The following is a 25,545-nucleotide window of genomic DNA, read 5'->3' on the forward strand; positions in this document are numbered from 1 at the left end:
AGGCATCTATAGTAGGATAGTTGTAGAAATCAACCAAAGCAATAGAAATTTCTTGTAATATATTTCTCTTCCCCTCCCCCCCCCCCCCCGCCAAGTATGAACCTCTAAAAACATTTATGGTATTATAGAGATAATAACAGTGCATTATTTGGAATGTTCGTTAATTTGAAAATGAAGTAAGTTTTGTTATTCTGAAGGTTTGTTAATCCGAAAATGAAAAGAGGTTCATATTTCCAAAGGTTCGTTAGTACGCACCGTCTTTACATTTTCGGATTAACGAACCTTATTTCATCTTTGAATTAACAAACCTTATTTCATTTTCAAATTAACAAACCTTCGAAGTAATGAACCTTATTTCATTTCAGATTAACAGGCCTTTGAAATAGCGAACCTTGTATCATTTTTGGAATTACGAACATTCAGAATAACGCCTCAAATGTTCAGATTAATGACCCCTTTTCAGTTTTGGATTAACAAACCTTTAGGTATACAGAATATTTGTGTTTCGGAATAACGAATCTTTGGAATAAAAAACCTTCTGAATAATGAACATCACCCAATAGAGATGGTTTCAATGCAGATCTAATCTATTCCACATTTCCTTTCATCACAGGAGACATGATGCTGAACTAAGAGAGATCCTAGCCAGTGGAAGGGTGAGCACACTGATCAACCTTAATTCAACTTCTGCATTAAGTCATATGAAACATTCTGGATGAACGAGTGAAAGTTCTTGTCAGTTTCCAGCAATCCATATGACATATTATACAGTCCTACCCCAATTATGCTGCCCACTGTTATCCGAACGTCCGAAAAAAGCGATTACAAACTCAATTGAAAACTCAAGCAATCTGCCTATGATATTTCCTACAGAAACATCACCAAGAATGAGAACAAAACAACAAAGCATGTGCTTGAAATCATTATAGTCTGCCTGTACTTGTTCCCAGAGTGTAGACTTCCATCTTTGAAAACAACTTGCTATTAAAAGACTCGAGGGGCAAGTGATGCACTGAATCATGGATTAGATAAGATTGCAAAATTTTCAATAATCATCACGGCATTTGATTAGTTCCATTCAAGAAACATCATTGAAGAGTTACATGACAAAAGCATGATCAGCTGCCAAAGGCTAAATAATTATGCATGTCAACTGAATCATAAAGAGTTGCAAAGTCTCATTGATTTTGCCAGAGATTTCCTGAGAGGTTTAGATATCTCTGTATGTCAGAATATGAGAGAAATGAAATCGCTGTGATTCAGGAGCTATTATTTTTTTTTCCCAATGAAATTGATGTAACACACATCTTCCTAACTGCTCGCTCTATACTTCCTTTGTTTTGATTTGGGGAATATTGGCAGCTCTGATTCATATTATGTGCAGATGAACAAATTTTCAAATTAGATGGAGCAATACTAGGCTGATTTCTTACCCTCTTGATGTGTAGAATATTGTACATCTAAAGTCATACAGTCATTAGATGTTATATTTCGTGATTTTACACTTAAATTACTGTAAAAGTGGATATTTTCGCACTCAGCGGGGTAAGAGGACATTCGCGTGTTTTTAATTCCGCAGAATCAAGACATCAACTACTGGAACATGTGACAAGCAAAAATATTCATGTGCCTTTATTTTCGCGCTAGTTTCGGGTTGCGCGAAATGCGCGAAAATTTCAGCCCTGCAAAAACTTCCACTTTTACAGTAGCCATTGATTACATCAGACATTATTTATAGCCGTGGTTAATACAGATTCAACTTGAATGTAGTATATGCTCTTTATTAAACAGTGGTAATGCAAGACAAATATGATGAAGTCATTCAACATGCAATGTATATTCTGTGTACTGTACAGATAGCGGAAACTGACATCTTACATCTAGAGGTTCTTGGACATGGTCACAGTGGTACAGTATACAAGTGAGTTTGCAAAATTAGTCTTATGTAGGTGTAGACATACATTATATAGATGATGAATTCAATAGCAGGGAAAGATACAGTAATGTTCCATTAGGGGGGCATGCAATGCTATGCTCTTTTAAAAAGGCTTGAAATGATTTGAAATACTCTTGTAGTTATAACATTTGATGGCATTACAACAACAACAATAATGATAAAACAAATAGATATATACAACGATAGGAAATGTAGTGCTAACTGAAACAATTGATTTAATGGTTATGAATATTAACATGATTAGGTTTATGTCAATATACAATCCATCAATATTAAGGAATCAATTATGATGGAATTTTTATACTTGTATGAGAAATAAATACAAATGTGTGTTATGAAAATCAGATGTTAATTTCACAAAATGCGGCATCAGTGTTGTATCTGTAAAATATTAGGAGTATACAAATTCATCCCATTGTGTTACAATCAACTTCCACCTCATATTCCAGTGGGAAAAAAAAAGAAAAGAAAATAAGACTTTTATATGTCACCCATTATCCTCTCTATCCTGTTACTCTTCTTTAATTTTTCCTTTTTTCTTTTTTTCAGGGCCAAGCATGTACCAACAAATAACGTCATGGCAGTGAAGGTAAGGATCTATGAAAACATTGTGCCTTCTTTTATAGATCTCATACAATTTGTAATTTCTTTCCTTTCTATTGTAGCAACATTTTATGCAACCTTCTCATTGTTTCTCAACACTGAGAGGAATTATGCTCTAAATAAGAAATTATTATTATCAACCCTTGCTGTACTTTGCTTAGTGATTGGTATCACACTGGAGTGCTTCTTTCACCAGTTGGCACAGATGTCTTGCACTAATTGTCAATAAATAGAGATTACCCTAATCCCTATTGTGTCACCCCATGGCCTTCTTCCTGTTGGACTGTGGCATATTGCTACACCTGAGTGGTCTTGCTAACTTTATAACCGGGTCAAATTTTGATGGATTACAGAATTCTGATGAAAGAGCTTGGCAAGTTAGGCTATTGAAGTGCCTGAGCACATAGAGGGTCAAAATTAAGGGTTACTTAAAGGACAAGTTCACCTTCATAGACATGTGGGTTGAGTGAATGCAGCAATATTAGTAGAACACATCAATGAGAGTTTGAGGAAAATCGGGCAATCCGTTCAAAAGTTATGAATATTTGAAGTTTCTGCTCAGTCACGGCTGGATGAGAAGACTACTATAGCTTGTGATGTCATATGAGTACAACTATATAAAGAAAGTATTAAGAAAATTCAAGATATTCTCACTTTTCTCACATAATAAAAGAACACTCGACTTCTCTCTTTCAGAAGTCAGGGGAAATAATATTACCCCGAACGTAAGTCAGTAACATGTCGAAGAAATGTGCACTTTATTCAAAGAGTCAAGTTTTGTGAAATTCTCTTTTTATTTTCCTTATATTGTTGTACGCATGTGACATCATGCACTGTAGTAGTCTTCTCCTCCAGCAGTGATTGCACAGATACTTTAAAAATTCATAACTTTTGAACGGACTGTCGGATTTTCCCCAAACTTTCACTGATGTGTTCTACTAATATTGTTGCCTTCACTCAATCCACATGTATATGAAGGTGAACTTGTCCTTTAATGCATGTCAGACAGTAGTTGCTGGAAAAGAAAAGTCCAAAAGATCAAGTGTGTCCTCATGTTGCCAAGGAAATGGGATTGTGGACAATGGTTTTAACAATAACCCAGTATGACCAACTAACCATCCATTGTCCTCTTTAGGAATTTCTGTATTTCAAAATTCTCATTTAACAAGGCAAAATATATTATACTTTCCTATGCATTCAGTGCAATTCATTAGATAGAAATTGCTGTGTCTTTATGTGTTGTATTCATGGTTACATCCTCTGAATTTTCTTTCACATCGGAATATAGAATATGATAATAATGATAGTGATCATGTGTATCATATGTCTCACTTGGTGTGACAGACAATGTGCTATCTCTGCTTACCTGTGGCTTCATACTCTCCTGTGAATTTTTCATGATCTTACTAGCTATTGTAAAAGTGTAAAAGTATGAAGTAAGTCTTTGTTGGACAAGCACTTCTGTATGGCACAAACAAACATATAGAGTAATATCATATGTCATAGAGATACAGTTATACATTTCAAAGCTACTAGTGAGGACTTTGACCAATAATGATTACACCTGCATTCTATCCATCAGGTCATCCCACTAGATATCACCCCAGAGGCACAAAAAGAAATCCTGTCAGAATTACAGATCCTGTACAAGGTAAGTGCCATTGCAAGTCATGATGATCAATATATTGAGTGATGTAACATTCCAAATCTCCCTATTTTGAAGGGATGATACATAGTTTTGGTTGAGATGGGAGATTCAGATTTTGTTGTTGTTGGAATTAGAATCCAGTTTTGAACTATCAAAGAGCATACAAATCTTAAGAGGTGGGTCCCACCTTGTATTATGACCTCTTTGTTTTTGGATATCTCAGTCCTTTCAAACCAATTTTCATCAAATCTTGTAGAATTGTATGTTCTGTAATATTTCATAAGAGGTCTCTCATTATCTCATAATATTAAAGTTGAAAGCCTGAAGCCCCACCTCAACCAAAACTATACCATCCCTTTAACCCATTGAGGACGATCCAATTTTGCTACAACACGCATTTCCCATAGACACCTGCCCGATTATACTCCGGACTCGTCTTCAATGGGTCAAAGGACAAGACCCCCTTCAAAGACATGTGGATTGAGTGAATGCAGCAATACTAGTAGAACACATCAGTGAGTGTTTGAGGAAAATTTGACAACCCGCTCAAAAGTTAGGAATTTTTGAGGTTTCTGCTCAGTCACTGCTGGATGAGAAGACTACTACAGCTAGTGATGTCACACGTGTACAACGATATAAAGAAAACAAAGAAAATTCAACATATTTTCACTTTTCTTGCATAATAAAAGAACGCTTGACTTGCCTCTTTCAGAAGGCAGGGGGAATGATATTACCCTTAACATACATCAGTGACAGGTTGAGGAAATATGCACTTTTTTCAAAAAATTAAATTTGTGAAATATCGTTGTACGCATGTGACATCATACACTGTAGTAGTCTTTTCATCCAGCAGTGACTGCATATAATTCAAAAATTCATAACTTTGAATGGGTTGTCCGATTTTCCCCATATTTTCATTGATGTGTTCTAATAATATTGATGCATTCACTCAATCCACATGTGTATGAAGGTGGACTTGTCCTTTAATGCATGAAAGACCCAGAAGCGTAGGGATTCTTGGAGTGGGAAGGCTAGCCCGGTTCAGATGTATTCAAGAATCTCCATAACAAATTATGTACAGCTCTATCACTGATCTCTATGTAAGTCTTCGGCACACACAGCCAAAGAATCTCAACTGGAGTCGACCGTTACTGATGAGCGTACACTTTGATGCACATATTCGCTGACCGATGCTATTCATGGTTTTAAAATGTACCCTGGTGGGCAGCGAATGAATGGGACCACCCATGAACCCCCACAGTACCGAGTCTTTAATAGTAGCAGCAAATTGAGAGAGTGTGAGAGAGAGAGAACTAGCTTAAGACATGAACGGAGAGAGAGAGAGAGAGAGAGAGAGAGAGAGAGAGAGACACACACACACACACACACACAAAAAAAAAAAAATGAGGGGCTGGAAGTAATAAAGAAGATGCAGAGAAAGACAGAGACCCCGTTTACAGTGAGTGAAAGGGCTGAGGTCGGCCGTGGACGAGCCCGGCCTTCATTTCACTGTAAACGCACAAAAGGCCAAATGCGGTACCAAAATTGGCCGCGCATTTGGCCAAGCCCTGGAGGTAGTCTCGGCTGCGGCTCGGCCCGGGCTCGGCCCGGCCTTTTCTCACTGTAAGCGCAAACTGGGCCAAATGAGGTACCAAATTGCGACTGGCGCGCTCCCAATAATAGTCGTTTGTTTACAAGCAGAGCGCCACTACAACAAAATATTGAAAGGTTTGAATTAAAAGCCTGGGCCGAGCCCTCCACTGTAAACGGACAAAATCGCGGGGCCGAGTACTGCCATTGAGGCCGGGCTCAGCCTGGGCTCAGCCCAGCCCTGCACTGTAAACGGGGTCAGAGACAAGCAGACAGACAGTCAAACAGAATGGAGCAGGAAGAGAGAGAGAAAGAGAGGCAGAGTTAATGATAGTAGTATATGACAGGTCAGTAGTCCCTCTTCTGATGTTTCAGAAAAGTTTTGCGAGTTTGATATTTTCTTGTCATTTGATGCTACTAAGTATTTGAATGACGATAACACCAGTTCTTCCATTTTGAGGGAACATTCATTTCCAAGGGATGGGCGAGCGGAACCACAAGTTGTCATTGTCTACTTCCTTTATATCTCTCTTTACTTTAAAGTAAACAGAGGAACAATTTTTATATTTGTCTTGCTGCAAAAGAAAGAATGGAATGGAGGGCCCTTTATAAGATCTGTTGGAGTATCAGAATCTCATAGGAAGTGGATAGTTTAGCATACGATTTGAATTATTAGTAAACCATCCTAACAGCGCAGACATTACCAGCACTTTGTTACAATTTTAAGCATGTAGTATGATAACTTACAGACTATAGTGGCTGATTATTCATGTGCTGTAGTGTAGGACTGCACATGTGCTACACCAAATACATGTACTACTGTCCTAAACCTTTGTGAAATGTGCATAAAAAGTATGTACATATTTCTGTCTTTTTATGTATTTCATTCCTGAAAACAAAGGTATGATGAGTTTATCGATATTGTGCTCAGGCATGCACATTCATATAATCTAAATACAGTGCACTCCCATCATAACAAACATGGTTATTATGAAATTCTCATTACAACAAAGTGAAGATTCGGGTCCCAAAATTGTCATCTATACATCTTCATACACTTTACTATTCGACTATGATGAAATTTTGATATAATGAAAGAAAACTGCCAGTCTTGAGGACTTCATTATAACGCGAGTTGCCTGTACACATATTGATAATTTGAAATAAGAGCAACTGTATGTGAGATTAAATAGGACACTTCATTCTTGAGAATAATAACAGTATTATAAATATTCATATCAAAAGAGATGATCTAAGAAAACAGTTACAAACTTTTCAGTCCCTGAAGTCATCTCTCTCACCACAGAGACAATGTCTTGTCTTGTGCATATACGTTCAGTGTGATAGGAATCATGCTTCTCCACACTATTGAATGTAAAGCGTTGATGAGGAGCGAAAGTCAGTGCACTGCAGGAGGTGCAGGATACAGCAGAAAACCAGTGAAGGTGGTGAACCTGTCATTGGTCCCACTGACCGAATGCCGCTGCTTGACTTGCAGCCACACATCGTCCTTCACAACTAAGTCCACGATGGCACTGTTTGTGTATGACTGCCGCAGGGAGTTGCCGGAGTCACCGTGGATCCCCACCAACTTCTCCCCATTCTTCAGCAACACCACAAGTGTGTCCCTGTTGTGTCCAATGCTGAACATGAAGAAGTATGTCCCGTTGATTGCACACTTGAAGTGTCCCGTGGTGGCATTGAAATGGCCACCGATGTTTGAGACGACGTGGTCAAAGGTCAAATCCTTGTGCACGTCGCTGTGGCCATAGACATCAAAAGTCCTTGCCGCAGTGAAAGCTGATCGGTAGCTGGCACTGCTCCTGTGGGCTAATCCTGGAGGGCCCCCTGTGAGGTCAGGATTGGCCCCTCTTCCAGGTGGCCCAGAATCCCCCTGGGTCCCTGTCTCCTCTTTGGCACAAGGAATCTCTCTCGTCACCACCTCCCCTCGTTCTCCCTTGCTTCCCTTCTCTCCCGGGAGACCATTCAGGCCCGGCACGCCGGCTGCTCCAGGGGTCCCACTCATTCCGTCCCTTCCCGGTAGGCCTGGTGGGCCCACCATCCCCGGGCTACCCTGTGGCCCTGGGGGACAGACAGGACATAAGACAGGCCCCTTGCAGATGAGATCTCCTTTCTTTGGGCGTCTGGTGGAGGAGGGGTCTGTTGGCTCCACATGGGCTGCAATCCAACTTCCTTCCAGCAGAAGGAGCAGTAACAATATCTGCACAAGAGTTTGTTTTACCTGTGAATAGAGTTCAGAGGAAGCTGATTTAAGCTTTTGATATTATGAAGCATCAATATGATATCATTAGCAACACTTTCTAGTTACCATTTACTGAAGATCTTTACTTTTAAACTATTGAAAGCTCGAGGATGAAAAGATAACTGAGAAATCTTTCAAATAAATGTTCTGCACTCTTGACAGCTCTTGGAAAACATTGTCTAGCCTGGAGTTTTTATAATTGTTGCATCGTTCTTGCATGTTGCATTTGTATCTTGTGTTTCACATTTTATGTGGTAGTCAATCATGACTCCATTTTGTCTTATATGACTTATTTTTATGCCTCCGCCAACGAAGTGGCCGGAGGCATTATATGTTTTCGGGTCGTCCGTCTGTCCGTCCGTACGTCCGTCCCGTTTTGTTTTTGTCGATATCTCAAGAACCGTGTGGTGGTTTTACATCAGACTTGGTATGAGGGTATATCCTGGGGGGATAATACTCTGTTTGGATTTTAGGGTCACGGGGTCAAAGGTCAAAGGTCACAGGTTATTTTGTGAAAAAAAGGTTGAAATTTCATGTTTTTCTCCATATCTCGCAAATGGTTCAAAGTATCTTCATGGAACTTAGTATATATGCATGTACCGATGGGCAGTGATTATCTAGGGAAGTTGGGGGTCATGGGTCAAAGGTCATGGGGTCAAAGGTCAAGGTCAACTCCTCAAAGTATCACTACTTTCCTTATATTTATGCAATGCCTGAAGGATTTTTTTTTTAAACTTGATGTATGCATGTATTACCCAATATATATTCTGTGGGAAGTTTCTTGCCAAAAGGTCAAGTGAAAGTGCTAAATTGCACTTTTTCTTCCATATCTCGAAAGTAACTCAAGGTATCATCATGAAACTTACATATTTATGCATGTTCTACCTAACAGTGATTCTCTTTGGAACTGTGAGGTGAAAGGTCAAAGGCCAGGTTTAGATAATACTATTTTACCATTTGATACTGAAATTATACTTTTTCTCAATACCTTGAAAATTACTCAATGCATAAACTTATAAAAGGGTCAAAAGTCAAGTAAAAATCATCAGTTCCCCCAAATACCTGCACTCTGACATTTTAATCATTCATCCAATTGAACCTAGTTCTAGGAAAGTGAACATTCAGCACATTTGTGGCAAACCTGTCATTTTAATATTTTGCCAATTGTGTGAAACTGTCATCACACATTGTCAAGACATTGTACTATAGAGCTATTAGGAGAACCATGCATTATGGCGGAGGCATACCAGTCGCCGTAGCGACATTTCTAGTTTTTTTAATGATGTAGATTTCTATGAGCTTTTACTTTCATAACTCTGCCTATGTCTTGCCAAAAGTAGAATATCAAAGGTTCAATAAAAATAGTATCATACATGGTCACTAATATTAGCACTCATAATGTTTTAAGGGGGGGGATGGGGATGAGGGGATGGGAATTAAGGAGATCCAGCTTGTATTTGTTGAGAAATAGAATGCATCACACACCTTCAGAACTCTTCTGTGGGCTAGAAAAACAAGCAAATGAAGGTGCGAAGATGAAGATGAATATATCCCCTCCCCCTCCCGTTACTTTTAAAGCAATAAATAATTGAGGGGCAAACAGAAATGGTTGGATTCAGCGCAGTAGAAAGAGATTATCCCCCAAGTAGGATTTACTCCTTGTGTCGATACAGACATCATTTCAGTGTGAAAATTTTTCAAAGAACACATCATTTGGTATTGTGGATGTAAATGAAAATAGGAGTTCTGTCAAAATTTGAGCACAATCAGACTGACAGAGATGCTATGTTTATGTGCATGCTGCTAAGTGAATTTGGTATGAGTATTTCTATTTCATTTGTCTAGAAACAGCAAGATCTGACCTCAAATATGTGCTACCACAGAAATTGTTCTTTCACACTTAGCAAGATCTCAAATTTACATCTGATTCTAAGTGCACAAGTTTTGAATGAAATTATATTATGAATGCTGCGGTGATACTTTGTCTCCATTTCAGCTACTGGTATATTGAGAGCCTATGTCAAACTCCCAGGACTTGATCTCATTAGACACATTGATACAGATTTGATAAATTTAAATCCATGCTAAAAACTTACCTTTTTGATAATTCTTTATTGTGTTTCTGTTGTATGAATGTTGAAATCTTATATATTTTTTTGTATCTTCACACATAGAGAATCTCTTTATGGTATTATGCATTTCTAAGAACTGAATGTTATTATCCTACCACAATACATCAAACTCAAAACCTCTCACTTAAAGACGTGTAATGATTTGGTGCCAATGTAAATAGCTTGCTCTGATCCTGTGGCTCTGTGATAGGCCTGAGGCAAGGTTTAACCAGAAACTTTTTTTTTTTGATACTGCAAACTGCTACTTTATATAAAGAATCTAATTTTGGCATTTGTGTGCGAATGCATATGACCGGTGTTGGGAGTTTGGGGTAGATTGGAGGAGCAGAGTAGGCATTGACGAGTTAATACAACCATTGTCTAAAAGTTGACAGAAAACATGTCAAAAAGTAAAAGATGGAAAGAAGAGTAAATACGTGGAAACAATTTCATTTCTCACATCTAAACCTGCTTGTAATTTGAACCGTTATTTGACGCATATTAACTGCCATTTTCAGATTAAATATGGAAAGATTTGTAGTGCTTTCCTATCATGAAGTGTCAGCATGTAATTTTAAGATGTGAGTCACACACATCATTTTTGCAGTGCTACAAGAGGCGATGAGGACCAAACTTGTGTGAAAACCAGATGATTGCAGATCATTATTCAAGTCCATTTCATTCTATGGAAATGTGATGATACAATTGGCAACAAATCGCTTATAATACAGATAGTATTTTTGCTATATTTTAATGAATAATTTCAGCGTAGTTGTTGAGAGAAACACTTACCATTTTGGGGGTTCTTGGCGAGTCTGTGTTGAACTGTAAAATGGGTTGCGTTCCGTTTCTTGGTTGAACGTGTCTCGGAACGCTATGAGTAGCTGGAGCTTGGCTAACTTCCCATTTCAGTCGTGTGGCGTAAATGGTCCCAGTGCGGAAGCATCACACCTAATGTGCATGATTTCAGGAGAATTTCTCCGTTTCTCTCTTCCTTCCTCTCTCCCTTACCCACCCCCTCTCTCTTGCCCCTCTCCCTCCCCTCTCTCTCTCTCTCTTTCTATCGTTCTAATAATCCATCCTTTATTTTCTCTCTTTCACTCGGATTCTCTTCTCTATCAGTCTTCCGGTTCCGTAACTTCTAGAGTGTAAGGCAATGATTGGTCATTCGTATTTCCCAGGTTTGCTTGGATTAGCATATTTATGATTTCATTTTTACCTCATGCATATTTATAGGCTGAGGGATTATGATTTTTTTTTTTACTATTATCATTATTGTTATCATCATTTCAGCAAAAGGGCTGTGCTTGGAAAAATCAGGAAGAGGCAGATTTGAATCTGATTTTGCAGTGCATTGTGTGAAATGTGGATTACTTGGCAGGAAGGACTTGTAACCTTCTTCCCCTCTGCCCCCCCCCCCCCCCCTCTCTGAAAAAAGAGGCATCATTTTGAGTTATTTTCTAGGGAAACTGGTTGTGTATATCTGTGATGTACTCATGTCTTAGAGATATTCCACCTTCTACTGTAAAAGTGAAAATTTTCACGGTGTTGAAATTTTCGCTCATTTCGCGCAACCAGAAACTAGTGTGAAAATAAAAGCACGCGAATATTTTTGCTTACCATGTTTTCCAGTAGTTGGTGTCTTTGATTCCGCTGAATTAAAGGACATATGGAAAGCTTGAAAGGGGGTAATTTGCATCTTTATGAGGGATTACGAGGAGTTCATGATGATGGGGATGATCCTTGCATGCATTTTAGAAGCAGAAATTGCTGGACTGGGCATAATCTTTGTGGTTGAAATTTGAAAGGGTCTTAGGTTTTTAACAGACTGAGAAAAGAGAGGAAAATAAGAAGGGAGAGAGGATATGTACTGTATGAAGGACTGATTATTCTTATAAATAAATATTTCAATGATTACTAGAAAAGTGTGTGGAACAGCGAAAAGTCAAGATTTCATGCCCGTTGCTGAACAGAGTGTAGGATCTTTGAAGCAGATTCAAGTAGCAGATATTTCTTTGTTGTTGCTATTGTTGATGCGATTTTTTTTTAAATTATGTTGCAAGAACATGGCCAGCGGAACTGGATGTGTTGGGTTGGTTTTTTTTTTTGGGGGGGGGGGGGGGTGTGGGGGGAGAGGGTGCTAGTATGAGGTGCAGTGTGTTAGAGTGTGTGTTTTTCTACCCCCTGTTTCATATCATCTTTAACAACTTTCCCATCGATTTGTGCATTACTGATCTGAAGAAAAACTCATTTTAAGTCAATGCTCAAGAAGTAACTATCACCCATTCCCCCTAAAGAGTCAATCTTTTTGAGTCACTACAAGTGGTCATGATTTGCTGCAGAATCTCTTCTGTGTAAATTCATGTCAAAGGAAATTTAGTAAATATTTTAGTGCAAGTCAGAGAGGGGTTTGTTACTCACTGTAAGAGTTGTCAGACACCTCCTTGGTGAATACTATCATGATCCCATCTTACTGTCATATGTAATTGCTACTGCTGGCACTGTTTTCTGGCTACAAATCTACAGCAGTGGGGTTCTGTACCATTTTTTGTGCTCTTTGTCCGATTTTGATGAATTTTCTACCAGTTTGTTTAATTGATTTTACACTCTGCATTATGGAAAGTTGAATAAGATGTGGAGTATCAGTTCACCTGATTATTGTAACAACTGTGCAATAGCTTGAGTGTTATTTATTTAGTATTTCAAGTTTCAAGTTTCAAGTTTCTTTATTTCACCAAAGCAAGGAACATATTAAAAACAATTACATATATCAATATTCGGATATGATTACAAACATATCAGTAAGACAGTGAAAAGGAACAAAAATACATAAATAGATTGACAATTACACATACATAGGTTAATAGTTATGCTATGGTAGGTAGCAGCCAGAAAGGAGATGTCCCTTATTTATAGCTGACCTAGAATGATTCATTCAATTTCAGTTATATATAATGTGTTCCAATGAAAGTAAAAACGTTAGAACAGGACAAGACAAGACAAAGCAAAACATAAAATGACAATAATACAGGATGCAGGATTTCCAGTCATAGATTACTTGCTGTGTCTATGGTATTACTTTTTCTAAACCCTTCATAATTCAAATTTTGCATTCAGTTATTCAGACCATAATAAGATGGAGCAAGTGGTGTATGGTTCTGTCAGTGCTCAGGATGGGGAGGGGGGGGGGGGGGGGAGGGGAATGGGCTGATTGTAGGCAAGTTAGACGTTAATATTTGATGAGCGGAATAGATCCTCAAGTGGGGCAGTGATTTGCGTCCCTGGATTACATGGGAGAGTGGATGCTGTAATGGGAGCCTAACTGAGTGTGTAATCAGAGTGGATGTCTGAATAGGACAATCATCGCGAGGAAAGAGTCAATCTCCCACTGCTAAAATGTACCAGAAGTGTGCATGCTTATTTCTGCCGTTTGTTGGCATGCAGGAGTTTCGAGTCAAGAGGAGAATTACTCTGAGGCTGAAAGTTACTATGATTGAAAAGCATAGAAACCAAAGCACACTGATCATTGAATATGTCAATGAAGCAGGGTAGCTATTGGAGGTCATCACGACTTTTCTCATACCAGTTTTGTTTGTGTAGCATAGCATCCTGTCTTCACCTCATGCAAACTATTGCGTGGGGACATTGTATTTTGTTTATAGCTTTGCATATGAATTTGTCACTATACTCTTACTAGAATCATCACCTCTGTGATATATTCAAAAATTATCTTATTGAGGACATATTTCATGTATATACATTGAATTGGTGAAAGTCAGATCTCAAATTTGATTTGGTTGGTAAGTGTGTGTATAGCAAAGTTTAAATATTGTACATCATTACAGATGTCATGATAATTAATCACAAAGCCAAAATAGCTATTTTTTTTTATGTTCCTAGATGATGGAACTGTTACCTGTCTTCTGGTGTCCAGTTGATGATTTGTTTTGTTGTTTCTTTTTTATTATTCTGCAAGTTGACAAAGTATTAAGGAGAGAGGGAATTTGTGCTTTATTTCGATAAAAAAACCACAAACAAAACTTCCAATTGTGTCAAGTTTCTCATTCAGTTGATTTGTGCTTTCTCCTTTGTTTTAATCTGCAGTGTGATTCCCCCTTCATTATTGGCTTCTATGGAGCTTTCTTCACAGAAAACAGAATCTCAATATGCACAGAGTTTATGGATGGTAAGCCAACAACCCATGTGATCTGTAATTCCTGCAGAAGTACCAATTAATTCAGTTTGATCCAACTATCAAAATTTGTGATTTATCTGCAAAGTAATTTCTTTTGTTGAGAAGTTTTAGCTGAATTGCAGTGATACAGTAATCACATGTTTCAAGGCCCCTTATTGCCTTTTAAAGGCATTTTCCATAAGAACAAACTACTGCAGAGTGTGGCAGTAATGTTGCAATTGTCTTTATGACTACAATAGAAGTGTTTACTTTAGGAAGGTCATTGAGAGCATTTGATACACAAGCAATTCAGAGACAAAATGCAGTCATACAATCAAAAAGTCATATTTGCTTATTTGCATGCAGTTGTTTACTGATTTCATTTTAGTAAGTATATTGTTTTGATCTCTATGATAAAGAGTGTAATAGCAACCACTCAGTGGTACATTTTCATTGTGATTTGCCATTTGTTTGAGTGGAGTTGCAATTGAAAGAATACATTATTTCAGTGCCAAAGTTTGTGATGCAGTCTTTTCGTCGTTCACGCTCTCCCTGTAGGTGGCTCCCTAGAAATGTATCGATGCATTCCAGAGTCAATACTTGGGAGGATGACTGTATCGGTAAGTGTCATTTAGATGTCATCATCTGCTCTTGTCCATATACTTCCAACAGATCAATATGGATGCACTACTCTATGTCCAGAAATAATGGAGTTGTAACCACTGAGTCATTAAATGAGGATATGTGTGTCTTTTCTACATGGATGCTGCTGCAAATGTTAGTAGAAAACACTGCAGTACCAAACTGTGGTGTATGATCATTGTTTCTATCAACACTATTAGTAGTACTAGTTCATAGTAGTATCAGTATTAGTGCTAGTAACAGTATTTGTATTAGTATTGGAAGCAATATCAGTAGTAGTAGTAGTAGTAGTAGTAGTAGTACTAGTAGTAGTAGTAGTAGTAGCAGTAGTAGTAGCAGCAGCAGCAGCAGTAGTAGTAGTAGTAGTAGTTCGCATTGTCACAATTCAAATAAATCAAATCATTTCTCAGTTCATGAATGATATGCCATTGTGTGATATCTTTTGCTGTTTAATTTTAATTGAAATGTAAAGGGCTAAAGACAATAAAGAAGTTATCAAGTAAATAGCTGCAGTGTGATGAGTGTACATGTAGTGAAACTGCTGGTTCAGTGCTCTGTTGAAGTTGAAAATGGCTGCCTTTAAAGATTTCCTATCTACGTATATTTGTTGTCACTGTTTCAGATTGTCAGGGGCTTGAATTATCTGTGGAATCTAAAGATCATGCACAGAGGTGAGTATTAAAGTAACTTAAAGCAGTCAGGAGCACTGACACACATTTCTGAACCCATCCATTTGGCCCGTAATGATGGTGTTCTATTCATATAGCACAACTAGAAAGAATGTAGCTATCCAATTCGTCAATTGCTCATTACATGATATGCAGTTAAATTACTGTTTCACGTTGTCGCTGTCAGCCGTGCAATTTTGTTTGAGCAAAAATGGATGTCGTATGGCTGACGTCACCAATTTCCATTGAATCCCGTGTTAAACTTGTGATGGACTCATAATTTTTGTTCCATTACATGGCTCTGATGTCACAATAAACAAACCTTTGCCGCACGCACTGCAACAATTATAGGCGCGCATTCTGTTACTCATTTTACTGTAAACAACCTCAACCGATTGGTTTTGCATAAGACTGATTGTGCAACTCCTTCCCCATTTATGAAGAAATGGTTGCCATTTCTGTATACCAAGTAGTCGGTGTTGGCCATATCTCTTGACGTCCAAGTTTTGGTCTAAAACAAATAGTGTATGGTCTTTACTCATGCAGTGGAAGGAGATATTGTGCCCGTAACCAGTCACTATTTGTATACTGTTGTTTAAGTGTGTGTGTGTAATGCTTATCATGGCTTCTCTATCTCATGAAGCTATCATGTACCAGGCCTTCTTTGTATCATGAACACAGGATAAATGTTGGCAGTTATACATAGGTGACTGGATTAGTTGTTGCTTCATGCCAGAATGAGGGTAGTCTACCTCTCAGACCTCTTGTGAATCACATGAGAGATACAATTTCACGGTCTAATGCCTGAATTCATCAGTGAATCCGTCTCCCGACTTTTCCTCCCAGACGTGAAGCCGTCCAACATCCTGGTCAACACTCAGGGGGAGATCAAACTCTGCGACTTTGGGGTCAGCGCCCAGCTGGTCAGCTCTATCACCAGAACCTACATTGGGACCAATGCCTACATGGCGGTGAGTTGAACTGGCTTCTCCTTTTCCCTGTTTGTGCAAGGTAAAAACTTTGTGTTTTAGCATGTTAGAAAAAAGAAATGTGGTCATTATTCTGTAGAACACAAGATTGATTGCACACTAGATGTTGCAACACTAACAGTTAAGCAGTCATTGCTCATCTATTTTTTATGCGTTATTCGCACAGGCATTAAGATTATCTGCTGCTTCCATGTAATTATTAAAGTTTGAATAATCTTTCTGCTAGGATCGAAAGCTCAGGCCCCTTTTGACTCCATTTTTATCTTTCTGGGAATAAATTTTTTGTGATACTGTTTGACAGTCATCTTTTCAACCTAGTACTTTTTATGGTTCTCACAAAAACTCCATTATTAGCTTATTTTGCCTCTCTTATAAAAAAAAATTATGTCATTGTATATAAATGCTGGATTCATGCTATTTTCATCAACCATCCTGCAGATTTATGAAGAAAAATTTCCCAGAAGCAAAATCTGTTATGCAAAGTTATCACACTTTGAATTGAGAATGGGTAATTCTTTTCTTCTCTTTTACAAGAAATACTGAGTATCCTTGCATTTTCCTTGATTGTAATCGTTAAATTAACCTTCCTTCACAGCCGGAGCGAGTGTTGGGTGATGAGTATGGTGTGCATTCAGAAGTCTGGAGTCTAGGAGTTTTCTTATTAGAGGTGAGACTGATCTGGCCCCGGCATCATACTTAATTCCCCACCAAGCAATGACAACTGGAACTCTTTTGTCTGTGCTGCTTCCATTTGTTGACCATATTGTAACATGCTATATGACAGTTGCAAGGATGATAGTAGATCTGTCACACAAGCTGATAATTACCACTCAATGAAAATGGAAACAGTGAATATTGAATTAAAGCAGGTGACCACTAAGGATTTCTATGAACAGAAGAGTTTTGCTTGTGTTTGACGTTGTGGTTACCGTAAGATTACCATTGATTGCCATAAGCAAGCGGCCACTTTGAAAGAAGACATTATTTCCTGTACTGTGCATTCCAAACTGTTTTAATCTTTGAAATGTTTGAAATTTTGTAATTCTTTAATAGTGTCAGAAAGTAGATTTGTACAAATGCATTAATAAGGCCTATCATTAGTGTCATGACAAATCTCTTTTGAGAATATTATTGAGCTAATGATTGGTTTTAGTTACATATTATCAGAAAGTTTTTTTTTTTTTTTTTTTTTTTTGGGGGGGGGGGTTATCTTTTTGGTCCCATATCTTGTTTTTCCTGGTGCACTGCAATGCTATGGTGATGAAGGATATTTGGCCTCAGTATGTTCCTGCCTTGTTAACCAGGTGTAAATTTTAGAAGAGAAAGATCTACAACCACTGGTGTAGATGATTTTGATACATGTAGTTGAAGTCTGGTTGTCAGATTAAACTCAGTTTTGAGAAGGAGTTGTAGAAATAATTGTTTAAAGTGAGTAATCAATACAAATCAAACAGCACAAATAAATAAACAAATTTTCCATGGATATGAACATTACTGTTTTTAAACTGTATGGTAGTTGGCATTGGCAGTGATTTTTGTCAATACGACTAGGTTTGTGAAATGTTGCTTGTTGAATGATAATCTATTAGATTACAAGGTGTGTATAGTACAGAGATAGCCAAGTGTAGTCATCTACTGTTTTCATGCCTCCGCCACGAAGTGTCACTGGAAGCATTATGTTTTCGGGTTGTCCGTTCGTCCATCCGTAAGCATTTTTGTGGACAGCGTAACTACAAAACCGTTTGAGGTATCCTAATGGAACTTGGCATGTATATGTATGAGTGGGCGAAGTTGTGCCTATCAATTTTTGAGTGCACATGTTGAAGGTCAAAGGTCAAAAGGTCAAGGTCAAATGCTCAAAATTTCACTATTTCCCCCATATCTTTGCCATGCCTGAAGGTATTTTCTGAACTTAGTGTATACATGTACTACCAAATAAAGATTCTCCAAATACAGTTTCGAGTCATGTGGTCAAAGGTCAAAGGTCAAGTGAGAATGTCAAAATGTCCCTTTTTTTCTCCATATCTTGCAAATGGTTCACAGTATCTTCATGGAACTTAGTGCATATGCATGTACTGACTGGCAGTGATTATCTGTGGAATTTGGGGGTCATGGGTCAAAGGTCATGAGCCAAAGGTCAAGGTCAACTCCTCAAAATGTCACTATTTCTCTCATATTTATGCAATGCCTGCAGGATAATAAACATGATATATACATATATTACCCAATGGAGATTCTCTTGGAAGTTTCTTGCCAAAAGGTCAAAGGTCAGAGGTTAGGTGAAAGTGCTGAATTTCACTTCTTCCTCCATATCTCGGAAGTGACTCCAGGTATCATGAAACTTAGTACATATTCATGCATGTTCTACCTGACAGTGGGTCATAGGGTCAAAGATCAAGGATCAAAAGCCAAAAGCCATGTTAAATGCTAAAATGTTACTATATAAAACTGAAATTACACTTTTTCTCAATACCTACTGTATGTCCTTGAAAATTTCTCAATGCATGAACTTATAAAAGGGTCAAAAGTTAAGTACAAATCCTCACATCCCCATATACCTGCACTCTTAGTCAATATAGCCATTCATCCAATTAAACTTACAGTTCAAGGAAAGTGAACATTCAACACATTTGTGACAAACCTGTCATTTTGATATTTTGCCAATTATGTGAAACTGTTATCACACATTGTCAAGACATTGTACTATAGACCTATTAGAAGAACCATGCATTATGGCGGAGGCATACCAGTCGCCATAGCGACATTTCTATTTTTTTTTCTTTTACATTTATAATATCATCTTTTTTTATCCCTCCACATTGCAGATGGCAACCGGACGATTTCCATATCCAGTGAGTTTCATATTTCCCCTCATTTTTAGAGTTACATTGACAGAATGACCAGGATTACTAATTACTGTTTCTTTTTGTTCTCATTGCTGACTGGAATTAAAACAATATGATGATGAACTGTAACCCCCACCCCCCCCCCCCCCTTGTTTGTTCATTTTCTATCTGCAGTGGGCATTTTTGGTATCGCCTGTATTGGGAATGCATATTTGTAATGGGTTTACGTGCGACTTGTGACATGTCACCTCTAGCCTGTTTTAATGAAATGTATAAGGGGCTACAAATGACTGATGAAGGTGTCATTTATACCATTTATCAAATTCAAGCCCAGAAGTCATTGATTGGTTGGCCTTGAGATGGCAAAACAATGTATGTCAAAAATTCATGAAAATTGACCTAATAGTCACATATTTCAGCTTATTTTAGTATAATCTAACTCTTGACCAAATCTTGAAATCAGAACCCATTCCGTTACTGAGCTTTGACACTCCCTCCCAGTGGGAATTGTTCAAATTTTGTTAGCAAAACAATATAAGCGGCGATATGCTTGCCCCTGCTCAACACACGTCGGGCATGGCAAAACAACGTATCTACATGCGATAAGTTGTTTTGCCATCTACATCTTTATGCAGTAATTGGCTGCGCGCTGCATGCGGCTGCAGAAGCGTGCACATATTGACATTGTAATAGATTAGAGGCGCTCCAGTGATGGAGACTTACATTGTTTTGCCGTATCAATGGCAATAATGTGGTTATGTTGAGATGGCAAAACAACGTAGGTTTTGATTAAATGCATTTTATTCTAAAACGAAAGGTCTAGTGAAATCAATTTGCATACACTGTATTACTGATAGTGTTGGTCCTTCTAGGGTAAGATATGAAGTGTTGAATGAAAACAGGAAAGGAGCTGTACAAGGTTTACAAAACTTCAAGCTCGATTTACTGGAAATGAGGTTGGATGTTGATACATTGTTTTGCCATCTCAAGACTGTGGTATTTTGCTCCCATTCCCTGTAAGAGGAAATACTGCATAGGGGGCCTACAGCTACAGTCATTTCTTTCCTCATTTTTCCCATTCTGCAGGTAACACCAAGAGAACGTGACCTCTCGGTGAGTAGTGCTGTTCCTCATTTCGAGTCCTCGTTTGCAGACACTTGCCGTACTTAAGTTACATTATCATCACAAGATTTTGCATCGGGTCGCACATATTCTAGCTCTTGTGTTCGACTTGTTGTAAGAAAAGTGTAGTGGATGCTGATTGATGATGCTTTTTATGCCTCCGCCACGAAGTGGTGCCGGAGGCATTATGTTTTCGGGTTGTCCGTCCGTCCGTCCGTCCGTCCGTCCTTCCGTCCGTCCGTAATGAATTTTGTGGACAGGGTAACTACCAAAACCTTTTGAGGTATCCTAATGAAACTTGGCATGTATGTGTATTAGGGGGTGAAGTTGTGCCTATCAACTTTTGGGTGCACATGCTCAAGGTCAAAGGTCAAAAGGTCAAGGTCAAATGCTTAAAATTTTACCATTTCCCCCATATCTATGCAATGCCTGAAGATATTTTCTTGAAACTTAGTGTATACATGTACTACCCAATTAAAATTCTCTGGTGAAAGTTTGGGGTCATGAGGTCAAAAGGTCAAAGGTCAAAAGGTCAAGTAAAATTTTAAATTTTCACCTTTTTCTCTGTATCTTGGAAATTGTTCAAGGTATCTTCATGGAACATAGTATATATATGCATCTACTGACTGGCAGTGGTTATCTAGGGAATTTAGGGTTCATGGGGTCAAAGGTCAGGGGTCAAAGGTCAAGGGCAATACTTCAAAATTTTACTATTTTCCTTATATTTATGCAATGCCAGCAGGACTTTTTTTTTTTTTTTAAAACTTGATGTATGCATGTATAACCCAATAGAGATTCTCTGGGATTTTTTTTTTTGCCAAGAAGGTCAAAGGTCAAAAGGTCAAAGATCAAGTGAAAGTGCTGAACTTAATTCTTTCTCCATATCTCGGAAGTGGCTCAAGTTATCTTGAAACTTAGAACATGCTGAATTTATGTATGTTCTGCCTGACAGTGATTCTCTTATAAATCAAAGGCCAGATGAAAATGATAACAATTTACTGTTCAATACAGAAATTGCGCTTTTTCTCCATACCTTGAAAATTACTCAGTGCATAAACTTATGAAATGGTCAAAGTCAAGTTAAAGTTCTTAAATCCCTGAATACATGCTCTCCTATTCATCCAATTAAACATAGGTCAAGGAAGGTAAACATTCAGTACATTTGTGACAAACATGTCATTTTAATATTTTGCCAATTTTGTGAAAATGTAATCACACATTGTCCACATGTACTATAGACCTATTGGGAGAATCATGCATTATGGCGGAGGCATACCAGTCGCCATAGCGACATTTCTAGTTCTTTTTTCATTTCATCTGTATGCGTGGACACCGGCAGGAATATGTTTGTCAGATGCAAAGAGATACAAAAAGTTGTTGTTGATTAGTCATATGATGGATTGGAATTGTAGAATTTTTGTGTACCACTTCTAGTGTTACAGAAGTAATGAACTCTGTTCATTTTGATTATGTTTCATTCTTCTGCATTGCCCTTAGTATTTTATTTCAGTATGTCATTTTCCAAACTATTACCCCTGCAGACTAATGAGGTTGTCTTGCAGATAGTTGAAATTATGAAATCTATGTTTTAATCAAATTTCAATTTTCATGATTACTATTCTGCCTTCCCTTTCAACTTATATGATTACAAAGTCAAATGAGATAACTTAAGTCACAGGTATAGGGCAGTAACGTTAAGCAAAGAAGTATTGTACAACTTTGCATGGAAAATGTTAGTAATTTTCGTCTCAGTCGTCCCATTAAAAAAAAATCTCTTAAAATGTGGGATCTTATTTTCTTCCCCTATGATTGAAGCTGTGATATTCATTTCATTTCTTCTGTTTTGATTCTCTCTTTGCAGCCAATAGATCTTCTGCAGTGTATTGTCCATGAGGTAAATATTTATTTTGCAGGTGTATCAATATTTCTGTAGTGAGTTTTGAGTTTCTTTGCTTCACAAAAAAAAAAAAAACCTTACCACCTTAGATAAATCATTACAACAGAATATGGACCAGACATGAAATTAGTTGATATAGAACAAAGAAGCCTAATAAACAGCAAAACTTGCTTAGAAGGTGCAAGTATCCCATGGCATGAATAGTGCAGTCAGACCATAGATGTGAGAATCAGTTGAAAAGAGAGGAACAAGATTGGATCAGAAAAGAATAGAATGAAATTGTCATTTTCCAGTGCATTTACTGCAGATAACATGATACTTTTGGTACAGTAGGGCTTGTTTTGATATTCTAAAATCAGTGTGCAGTATATTGATCAGAAGCAGATCTAGAGGGGGGGTTGGGGGGGTTGCAACCCCCCCCCCCCCCAAAAAAAAAAAAAAAAAAAATCTGGGGACCATTTTTTTTTTATCTTATCTGTTTTTTTTAACTTGTAATTTTTAATTTGGCAATGACCTCTATACCAAAAATAGTGGTGTTTTAGATGCAAGAAAACGCCATTTTCACACACAGATTTTCAAAAATTCTCCCTACTGTGGGAGGGGGGACACCCCCCTCCCACACCCCCCCCCCCCCTCGTTCGCTCCGCTCGCTCGGCCTCGGTCGCTACGCTCCCTCGCATTCCGCCCCAACCCCCCCCCCCCCTTTATAAAAAGCTAGATCCACCCTTGTTGATTTTTGTTCTTTATCTTTGATGCTGATATACCTAATCAAATATATATCTGTTTTGATAGCTTGTGAGTCATTGTCTTCTTTTATTATTTTTTTTCTGATACCCAGAAGCCTCCAAGGTTACCAAGTGACAAATTTACACAAGAATTTGTTGACTTTGTCAGTCGATGGTGAGTGACAGTGATGCCAATTTTTTTTTCCTGTTATCCTATTCAACACATGCCAGGAACTTTTCATGATACTCTGCCCATTGGCATGTATTCTTTCTTCCTTGTGCATGTATAAAACTTGAAAACTTCGTAAGCTCTTGTTAGATATATTTGTAGGAAAGTGGGAAAATATGATAGTTGTAGGGCAAGTTGAGGACAAGTTTTAGACATGTGATACACAGGATACTGGAGTTTGTGTTTCTTGTTATCATTAAAGCAATCGAAATATAGCCGAGTGAGATATGGCCATTGGAAGAGCCTTCATGTGCTATCACAGAAAACCAACATGTTCAGTGCAGAGATGTGATGTGTGATGTGCAGTGGGGTTGTGAACAAGTGTGTTTGTTTCCCTGTCTGTCATTTAAACTACTATTCTTTCTAACACATCTACATACAAATTATGTGCCTAGATTTTGGAGATTTCTTCCTCATGCATTGGATTTGCCATCAGATAACATTATCTTTGTGTGATAGAGTGGGATTTAGTTCCATTGTTCTCTGCATATATTTCTAATTAGGAGTTGCCTGTAATATTTCTGTGCAATAGCCCCAGGATCAGTGATAGGTTCACACACCAACATAGTTCTTCTCAATGCATGCAGTGCTGAGATTTGTAACATTTTTCAACAAGCACGAATCAAATGGATCCCAGAAAATGTTATGTGTTCTTTCTCTTTCCCTCACATTACCTCTCCCTCCTTTTTTAAAATCTCTCTCGCTCCTTGTTGCATCAAACACAGTTTGCAGAAGAAGCCCGGGGAACGGCCCAAGCCCCAGGACCTCATGCAGCATCCCTTCATCCGCATCTTCGCCGACGGCAACAAGCAGATCATCGCCGAGTGGGTGTGTCAGGAGCTCCAGGAGTTGCGGCTACGGGGACTCGTGAAGGGACTCTAGGGAGGAAAGATCGCATCTTTGGACAGGATGTGATCATGGGAAATGTAGTTAAAAATGAGACTTAGTTGTGTCCACCATTTTGGGGATGCCAGCCGGAGCATGCCACCTGAGGATGCATGACCGGGTATTAATTCCAACACCACCTCCCCATTGATGGAGACTCTCTTCCTCCACTTCTCCCATTATCTTTTTGTTTCATTTATACACTTCAGCCACGACTTATTACATGGTTGGTGGAGAGTGTAGAAACGAATCTCGCATCTATCACTGCCTGTCATGCGACCGGAAGATGCGCATGCGAAGTTTTGCTTGAAACCTCCTCTTTGTCAATACCTACAGCTGTAGCTGGTTCTTCTTCTGCTTCTTGTTGTTCTTGTGGCATTTGTAGCATGGTTTTATGGGGAATTTCGTGTGTCAACTAATGTTCAGTAAAATTAACGATATGCCAAAATATTGCCTCAGGTAACACACATACACACACTGAGGTGTGAAATGGCTTGCTTTGCTTCTTGAGAAGGAATAATTATTTCTTTATTTTTTATTCTCCTGCTGTGTTTCGTAATCTCTGATTTAACCATGAAATCATCTTTAAATTGAAAAAAATTGTGAACTTGTCTGACAAGTTCTGAGTCATGGCTCATACATGCATGTATTTGCAAAATACCTGGCTTATGTTTGCAGAAATGCATGACTTATGGCAGCAAGACATGGGCAATGAAATTGTCTAATGTAGAACAAATTGAAAGGACCGAGATTAGCATGGTCAGATGGATGTGCAGGGCATCACTATACACTTAAAAGAAAAATGAAAACCTCCTCCAGTCAAAGGGCGTGGTAAGAATAGGGCAGAAAATGTGGAAGAGCAGACTGTATGTACATGTGTATGGACATATGGCTAGGAGAGAAAAGACCGGCAGGCACCAGAGAATAGCAAATTTCCCATTTGCTGGGAGAAACCTACATGGGAGACCCTGCGAAACCATCAAAGGAGACAGAAGGGCATCTAAAATCACCCACAGTGACCCAACAGACAGGATATCATAGAAGAGAGCCATTAAAGGAAATGACCTGTCCAACCTCTCTGAGTTGGAAAAAATGAACTGTCAAGGATGATGATGAGTCATTGCCATGATAATTTGCAGATTGAAGTAATGAAAATATACTCTTTGATAATTCTTTATTTTTTTTCTTTGTAATCC

The 25,545-nt window shown here is 38.3% G+C and overlaps 2 protein-coding genes across 2 annotated transcripts in view; one reads left to right on the plus strand and one right to left on the minus strand.

Moving 5' to 3' along the window:
- LOC139712571 (dual specificity mitogen-activated protein kinase kinase 5-like) overlaps positions 1 to 24,576 on the plus strand; it is a 37,906-nt gene extending 13,330 nt beyond the window's left edge. The window contains exons 7-20 of the mRNA XM_071624383.1: positions 614 to 656; positions 1,857 to 1,921; positions 2,507 to 2,546; positions 4,143 to 4,211; positions 14,277 to 14,358; positions 14,905 to 14,966; positions 15,611 to 15,659; positions 16,503 to 16,627; positions 17,241 to 17,312; positions 19,471 to 19,497; positions 20,578 to 20,604; positions 22,475 to 22,507; positions 23,349 to 23,410; positions 24,190 to 24,576. Coding sequence (XP_071480484.1) covers positions 614 to 656; positions 1,857 to 1,921; positions 2,507 to 2,546; positions 4,143 to 4,211; positions 14,277 to 14,358; positions 14,905 to 14,966; positions 15,611 to 15,659; positions 16,503 to 16,627; positions 17,241 to 17,312; positions 19,471 to 19,497; positions 20,578 to 20,604; positions 22,475 to 22,507; positions 23,349 to 23,410; positions 24,190 to 24,346 — 913 coding nt within the window. The 3' untranslated portion in view covers positions 24,347 to 24,576. The remainder of the gene's footprint in view (positions 1 to 613; positions 657 to 1,856; positions 1,922 to 2,506; positions 2,547 to 4,142; positions 4,212 to 14,276; positions 14,359 to 14,904; positions 14,967 to 15,610; positions 15,660 to 16,502; positions 16,628 to 17,240; positions 17,313 to 19,470; positions 19,498 to 20,577; positions 20,605 to 22,474; positions 22,508 to 23,348; positions 23,411 to 24,189) is intronic.
- On the minus strand, positions 7,198 to 12,633 carry LOC139712630 (complement C1q-like protein 2). The gene is made up of 2 exons (XM_071624442.1): positions 12,594 to 12,633; positions 7,198 to 7,991 (listed from the first exon to the last, which is right to left on the minus strand). The coding sequence occupies exons 1-2, from the start codon at positions 12,631 to 12,633 to the stop codon at positions 7,198 to 7,200; spliced, it is 834 nt and encodes a 277-aa protein (XP_071480543.1).
- Positions 24,577 to 25,545: the final 969 nt, after the last annotated feature.

This window comes from Diadema antillarum, unplaced genomic scaffold, assembly GCF_040938485.1.
Source record: "Diadema antillarum isolate AM-2024a unplaced genomic scaffold, OU_Dant_1.0 scf00000041, whole genome shotgun sequence".
Lineage (NCBI taxonomy): Eukaryota > Metazoa > Echinodermata > Echinoidea > Diadematoida > Diadematidae > Diadema > Diadema antillarum.